Source organism: Andrographis paniculata, unplaced genomic scaffold, assembly GCF_009805555.1.
Source record: "Andrographis paniculata isolate CXL003 unplaced genomic scaffold, ASM980555v1 Contig74END, whole genome shotgun sequence".
NCBI classification, from domain to species: Eukaryota; Viridiplantae; Streptophyta; class Magnoliopsida; order Lamiales; family Acanthaceae; genus Andrographis; species Andrographis paniculata.
This window is the reverse complement of record NW_026137611.1, coordinates 2,032,265-2,040,658: the sequence shown is the minus strand read 5'-3', so window position 1 is coordinate 2,040,658 and position 8,394 is coordinate 2,032,265. Positions and strand designations below refer to the sequence as shown.

General features: G+C 24.5%; 1 protein-coding gene across 1 annotated transcript; it reads right to left on the bottom strand.

Annotated features, from left to right (window-relative positions):
- Nucleotides 1-4,085: 4,085 nt before the first annotated feature.
- LOC127266033 (uncharacterized protein At4g14342-like) lies at nucleotides 4,086-6,732 on the bottom strand. The gene is made up of 5 exons (XM_051296110.1): nucleotides 6,570-6,732; nucleotides 6,241-6,304; nucleotides 6,062-6,147; nucleotides 5,840-5,963; nucleotides 4,086-4,421 (listed from the first exon to the last, which is right to left on the bottom strand). Exons 2-5 carry the CDS (start codon nucleotides 6,244-6,246, stop codon nucleotides 4,374-4,376), a joined length of 264 nt encoding a protein of 87 aa, XP_051152067.1. The 5' UTR covers nucleotides 6,247-6,304; nucleotides 6,570-6,732; the 3' UTR covers nucleotides 4,086-4,373.
- Nucleotides 6,733-8,394: the final 1,662 nt, after the last annotated feature.

The window sequence follows — 8,394 nt, the reverse complement described above, 5'->3', positions numbered from 1 at the left end:
GTAAAAATAATTATTATTTAGTAAATATAATTATAAATTAAGATTAAGATAAGTAAATAGTTTAATTAAAATTAAGAAAATTATAAAATTTAAAATTTAAAATGCGATTAAAGTGCATAATTATATTTTCAAAAATAGAAAGGACAAGTTATGTGTGACGGACGAAAATAGAAAATAGGGACAAATTATGTGGGACGGAGTGAGTAATACATTTAGGAATAATACTCCCTCCGTCCATTTACAAGGGTTACATTTACTTTTGGCGCAGTGTTTAAGAAATAATAGTATTTTAATTAGAGTGAGCAGTTAAAAATAATGTAATGACATTTTTGCCCTTACTTTTTTATGTAAAAGTAATAATGTGATATAAAGTAAGGATATTTATGGAAAAAAATAGGGTATTTAATGAAATATAAATTTTGTAATTGAACGTTCCAAAATATAAATATGTAAACTTTGTAAGCGGACGGAAGAATTAATAGACAAGCGTATATATCCAGTCAATAGATACGACGAATAATCAATTTATGGATAATGATAATGAATGTCGAATTTTCTAAAATAATTTAAATATATATTTAATATGATGGTCCATGATTGTAAAACGAGTCTTTGCTGGTAGCCTGGTAGGATTCAATTTGACCACTACAAATTCCTTTTTACAAAAATAATCTTTATTTTAGAATATAACTTTGAGAAAAAAAAAAAGGTTTGAATTTTATAAGAATATAAATTTGAGGAAGAAAAAAGGTTTGAATTTTGTATCAGATTAATATTTGATCAAATATTTAATTGAAAAAAAAGTAAATATATATATATTTTTTGAAAAATATATAATTTAAATAGTAAATTAAAAACAATGACAAAAGAAAGACTCTTAGTATTTATAATTATAAATTTTGTAAATATAAAAATTATAAATTTATTATTCTAGTATATAATATTTTACTACTTTCGTCTCACAACAGAGTATCATGAGTTTTTTGTTTATTACAAAGACAAAAATATCTCTATTAATCTCTTATAATACAAATACAATGACATTTGTAGAGTACATTATACAAATATAAAAATATTAATAATGTTTAGTACAATGACGAGTAATAAAATATTAATATGTTAAATACAATGATACAAAAGACAAATAATATCCTTATTATAAGAAGGAGATTATTATATATATTTTTATCAACTTCTATTATTATATATCCGATTTTTTGAATAATAATTTTTTTTTTAAAAAAAAAATTGTGTAAATTATGAACAATAAACCGTGTAAACTATAAACACAACGATCGCACTAATAATTTTTTAATAAAATTTTTTAAAAATATTTTTCAAAAAAATTAATACTACACATTTTTTATTTTTATATTACATACATAATTTTCATACCTTGTATAAAAAATATCAAAATACAAAACAAACACATTCAATACCATTTTTGATTGGTTTAGACCTAATATATTTTTATTTTCAAAAAAAGACAAAACCCTATCTATCTATTAGTTTGGTTTTGATTTCAAATTAAAATAATAATTTAAATTTTGATTTAAATAATATTTTAATATAATATTTATAAAAAAAAAATATAATATATTTTATTAAAAATCATACGAAATAAATAATAAAATTTTTATTTTGAAATGAAAAACAATATTTCAAACTATTTTGATCAATATTCACTAAAAATTCTTTAAAATACACTCCATTGTCTCCTAATGGGTCTTATTTATAATACATGCGAAAATTTAACAAGATCATAATAAATAATTAGAAAATTATATTAATAAAAATAATTATAAATTAAAATTAAAATACTTAAATAATTTAATTAACAATAAAAAATTAATATATTATGAAATTTAAAATGTAATTAAACTATATAATTATTTTTTAAAAAAATAATAGATAAATTATGTGAGATAAATCAAAATAAAAATAGATGGACACTTTTTATATAGAAGTGAAGAAATAGCAACATTATTCATTTGGTATAGTTCCAATAATAATAAAAGTATATTCCATTTAATAGAATGATTTCGGCGTGGCCTAAAATCGGAAGTGATCTTAGAAACCAATCGTTCATCATATCGTATTATCATACCGCTGTCGTAACTTGAGGCTTATGGTTGACAGATATTGCACACCATCATTTAGTTATTGCAATTATGTTCCTGATAGCCGCTCACATGTATAGGACCACTCTCATCTCAAACAAAGTACTCTATCCGTCGTTCAAATCTATTCACACTTTCATTTTTTGGCTGTCATCCAAATTTATTGTCATTTCCTATTTTAGTAAAAAAATACCACTTTTCTTTTAAAAAAAAAGTAAAAATTTCTATTTTTACATATTTTTTTTAAAACCCGTGCCCGGTCAAATGAGCACACAGTTGAATGACAGAGAGAGTAATATATATGTACTATACTTATATAATATATATGAGATACATATATACATATATTATATACTCCCTCCGTCCACAAAATAAGTATACATTTACTTTTGGCGCGGAGATTAAGAAATAATAGTATTTTAATTATAGTGGGTAGGTAAAAGTAGTGAAATGACATTTTTGTCCTTACTTTTTTGGTATAAAAGTAATGATGTGATGTAAAATAGGGGTATTTGTGAAAAAAATAGGGTATTTAATGAAATAGTTATTTTGTAATTGGACGTCCTAAAATAAAAATATGTATATTTTCTAGCTGGATGGAGAGAGTATTATATATATATATATTAGGGGCTGGACAGAAACATTATATCCAATAAGGTACACTAAATCCAAAATATACTCATATTTCATAAGTATTTCCTTTCGTCCATCAATTTATTTAATCATTTCTTTATATTCCTACGTATTGCCTATTATAAATAAAATAATAATATTCGTTAATTTAAATAATAAAAATAATTATTCAAGCATTTCATTTTTTCTATTACCAATTGGACACAATTTGAAAAAAAATAAAAAGCTTGTTTACTTTTTCTTTTTGTTGAATTTGATTTTGATATTAAATATGAAAAATTATGGTTGTTTTTTTTTCCAGCACAAAACATTAAGTGAGTCTTTGGTACATGAATATGATTACAAAAACTACATATAAATTTATTCATTTTATTTGTCTTTCCATGAGATTTAAAAATTAAAAAATATAAGTTTTACTATCAATTCTCTAATATATATATATATATGGAAAATTGAAGGAAATTAAATTTGTAGAAATATATATACTCTATCCATCCCAACTATCCCTCGTTCTTTTACCCAAAAGTCTTCGAAAAAATTAATATAGTATACATAATAATTATTTTTATATTACCTGCACATTCTTTATACTTCGTATAAAAATATTCTTTCAAACCAAAACTAAAAACAAACACATCTTTTATTATTTTTGTCTGTCTAAAAATATTATTTTCTTATTATTATAAAGATAATCCATATATAAATGCAAGATGCGTATTTGTATAAAAATATTCATTTCCTTTGTACTTACAAGACAAAAATATCTTATATATTTCTATTAATAAATAAAATATTATTATTTTTTTATCTTCTAAAAAAAAATACATTGAGTTGAAATATTAATATAACACACTCATTATTTTTATATTACCTACCCATTTTTCCATATCTCACATTAAAAAATACTCATTCAAATTATCTTACAAAACAAACACACAATTTATCTAAAATTATTTTCATTCAACATCAAACAATGAAAGTAGAAAAATCTTCTTTGTTATGTCTTTCGAGAAATTTTTTCCTCCTATCTCCTTCAGCCACAACGTGAGGAATTTTACATATAGATGGTAAAATTTTATGATGAACATATTATTATTATTATTATTGATTAATGCATTTTTTTTGACAATTTTTTTTTTAAATTTATATTAATATAATTATTAATATTCAAAGATAACCCATAAAAAGTAAATCAAACTCGTCTCTACTAATTCCCTGTAATCATTTTTCTCTATTTCCATAAGCTTCTTTTCCACCCTAAACTTCTTTAAAGAAAAGAAAGGAAGAAAAAAAAAAAAAAAAAGAGTAAAATTCATCTAAAACACTAAACTCTAATAATTTTGACTGTCCATAAAATTTCATTTAAAAACAGCACATCAAACATCATTCTTTCTCAATAAAAATATGATATCGGAAACGATTTTACCTATAAAAAAAACATGAAAGCCAAAATATACGAAAACAATCACGTATAAACACAAACCTAATCCGGGCATGAGATGGTTAACATAGCAAGCACAGATATACGATCATTTCAAAGTAATTCGGAACATACCTTCAGTGACAATAAAACAACATGTCCAATAGTTTCCGATTACCAAAACAACAATGGAATTCGCCTCATTCATCCTCCCTCTCCGGAGGGAGCCCGCACGGCATAAGCATTTTCTGCATATGCAATGTAAAGGGTGTCGAAAAATTAGCAATTTCTATACAGTGAGCTACTAACTATGCATCCTAAATCTGAAAAGAGAATATAAAATGTACATCACAACCTTAGAATGATAATTCAATAAAATAAACAAAAAAAGAATGGAGGCTAATTTTAGATGGCATGATAAATTTTTGCTGTACCAATCCCATAACATATACTCCCCGATTATCATATTGAACTCTATTAATTTTAATAAGATAAATGGAGATTATCGGATGTCACACAAATGATGCAATAACTTATAATGAAAATAATCGACACAGGGAAGCTGTTATAATAAAGAACATATATAGGTATGGCCTCAGGTTGATTTACAGGTAACAATTGGAGCAGGCAAGGCAGTGTTGGAACTGCTGGCAATCGGACTAAGAAAACAATTGTGCATAATAGTAAATTCATATATTATAACTTGTTATGTGTCCAGAAAACAATCAATAACTAAATGAAAAACCATAAAAGAACTATACGCAAGCGAAATTTAACCTAAGAGCATCTCCACATAGGCGTTCAAGTGACAATAAGTGAACAAAATGGATTGTCTAAACAGTATTTAAGGATCACTTGGACAACAAATATCAGGCATTGGATATATAATCCGCAAATAGGATGTTGTGCAATTACAATGTCAAGAGACCATTCCAGTATCCAAGCAAATGACCAACTAAATCATACCATACCATGCAATCAATCAAGCCAAAAAAAGTAGGTTATAGCTAACAGACAAGATTATGTCATTTGACACACAATCAAAGTTAAAAGTTACAAAAGACTACGAAATGAAACAACCATTCCACTCATTCTTATCAACTAATTTGTATGATTCACAAAAAGAAAAGAATTACTTCCCCAATAATTCATAACATCCTGTGGCGTTTTCCAAAGAGGCGCTTCATAAATAATCTATATTCTCTTGAATGTATTGAAGACAATCATAATAGGCATCAGATTTTTACTCGAGGAATGCCACATCATTTGCAACATAATTCAGTCAATAACACTAATCATATCGTCTCAATAGATTTATTACTTCACAAGTCACAGGGTAGAATATGGTTCAGTAACAAGCGATTATCTTATCAAATTGACTCGATGCTCAACTTGAAAAACAATCTATTCAAGCTCAATTTAAAGTAATTCAACTCAGTTTTCACATCAAACTCTTTTTCTCGAAAAGATTCAAGCCACATGACAAGTATTACAAACATATATGAGCTCAGCCTCAGCTCGTCGAAATCTATAACACATTGTACTGAGTTCACATACGAGAAAATGAGAACACAATTTAGTCATAATCTGCTCAATCTCAACTTGAATCTGTCTCACCCCTGAATTCATACTAAAAACACACATGTATATACAGCAAAATTCAAACCTGCATAAAATTGTAGCGTTCTCTCCCAACAGATCCGTTCTCAGCTACAGCAAAGTATGCCAAAATGGGGTAATGACCAATATAAGATGCATAGCTATCTCGGTGAATATTCAGAGCCCATTCACTGTGGAAGAATTTTTCGAAAGGAAAAAACAAAAGATTAACAAAAGAAAAAACTACAAAGCAGTTCAAGAATAAAAAACATCAACACAGAGTGTTTACAATCGTGTCAAATCGGCATGCCCTGTGCCCACATATTTAGCCTGCAGATGCTCGAGCTGGGAGTTTATGTTAAACCTATCACTCGCCTGCAACAATCCAATTCAAACAACCAAAAACCGTAAGGCACACCGAAAATCCAAAATACAGAAAATTAGGGTTTAAGGTTTGATTCAAGTTACCTGCATGTTCACGGTCGAATGGAAGTCGAAAACTCAGAATAAATTGCGAGAAAACCTCAAATCTCTACAAAATTGGACGAAAAATCATGGATCAGATCAATGAGGGATGGTTAACTAACCCGCTGAGTTCATCTAATTGAAAAGAACAAAACAAACTGGGAAATGCTCTAAAATCCTTAAACTCACTTCTCTTCAAGCCATAACACAATAAATAACAAGTTCAAATTGAAAAAATATATATATATATATATCACCGCAGAAATCAAAATTGGCATAATTATTCCAATGGAATTCGACGGCGGAGAATATAATTTAAAATTATATCAAACCTGAGATACTGATTCTCAACCGGCGGCAGCAGAAGGGAGAGAAGATGGAAAAGAAGACGGAGGGAGAAGAAGTAGGAACAAGAAAGAAGGGTCGCAGCGGGTAGGGTTAAAATATATCGACGGCGAAGACCATATCCGACCCGCCCCTTGGGTTATTCCAACCTCTCAAGTCTCATCCGAGAGGATTTATTTTTTAATATTTTTACTTTATTATTTATACAATAAATTATTTTTTATATTTATATTTTAATTTTATAATTTAAATTAATTTTTATATTGTATTTACTATATTTAAACAAAATAATATTATATATTTTTATTTTTATTTTATATAAATATAATAAGAACTAAAATTCTAATTCATTTAATTTAAAAATATTTATTATTTTTTTACAATCAAATAATTTTAAAAAAATCATAAATATAATTTATAGATATACTAATACTATATTAAAATTATTTTATGAAGAATATATTAAAATATTTGGTGTTATTTATAAAATTTTAAAATTATCAAAAATATTTTTTTTTCAATTTTTATTATTTATTATATTTAACGTTAAAAATATAGGTACATCTTAATAATATTTTAAGCAAATACTTGTATTTGTCTTATACCCACTAATACTGAGGGTTTTTTTTTTTTCCTTCTTAATTTGTATCTACGTGTAAATATAATATGTATATTCAAAGTTTGATGCACAAAAATTAAATGAATATTTAGTTATAGAATAGAGGTAGTATATAAATACTTTCTTCGTCCTTCCTTAGTGTATATATTTTTTTATTTTTCTAACAGTTCAGCGTAAATGTATATATTTTTCCTTTTAATAATTATAATTTCACTATTTTTTTATAAATATTTATATTATATTATCATTTTTTTAATCAAAAAATAAAAAAAATTATTTAAATTATTTTAATTAAAATACTATTATTTTTTAAATTTTACACCAAAATAAACATATACTTTAGCATAATATAAATAGAATATATTTTAATCTTAAAAATATTAGTAAATTGTAAATGTGTTATGCAGCATTCCTGCAGACTGACATTTATCATCCTAGAATATTAAATTAATCAGTGTGAAAAAATAAAAATAAAATTGTTGAAATAGTTGTTACATTGACCCTATATCAGTGACATTTGAAATTTTAATTAATTATTTTTCTTTTTATAAATATTAGTAGTATAAAAAAATACCATGTGACTTCCACTTAAATTGTTTCATTTTACTTAGCCACGAAATTTTAGTATTTAGATATTATGTAATTAGTAAGTAATTAAAAAATATATTAGTAAAAATAATTATAATTTAATAAAATAATTATAAATTAAGATTAAAATAAATAAATATTTTAATTAAAATAAAAAAATTATAAATTAGATATTTTAAAATATTATTAAAGTATATAATTATATTTCTAAAAAAATGACAAATTATGTGGACATACGTAAATAGAAAAAATTGACAAATTAAGTAGGACGGAGAATTATAATATATACATTTATATATATTGGCGTGGATCTCATATTGATCTAGTCAAATTAACATTATACCGATTTGATCGGATCATGTTATAAAAGTAAACAAGATACATTTTTAAATAAACATAGTATATACTATATTATGTAGTATATTGCAAAATGCATAAAAAAAAATATTTGTTTACCTATATTATACTCCTTTCGCACGTCATATTTAACTCATTTGAGATAGACACGAGAATTAAAAAAATAAATATTTTATTAAAAAATAAAAAAATAAAAAAAATTAAAAATATTTTTGAAAATTTAATTAATAATTAAATAGAATAAAAAA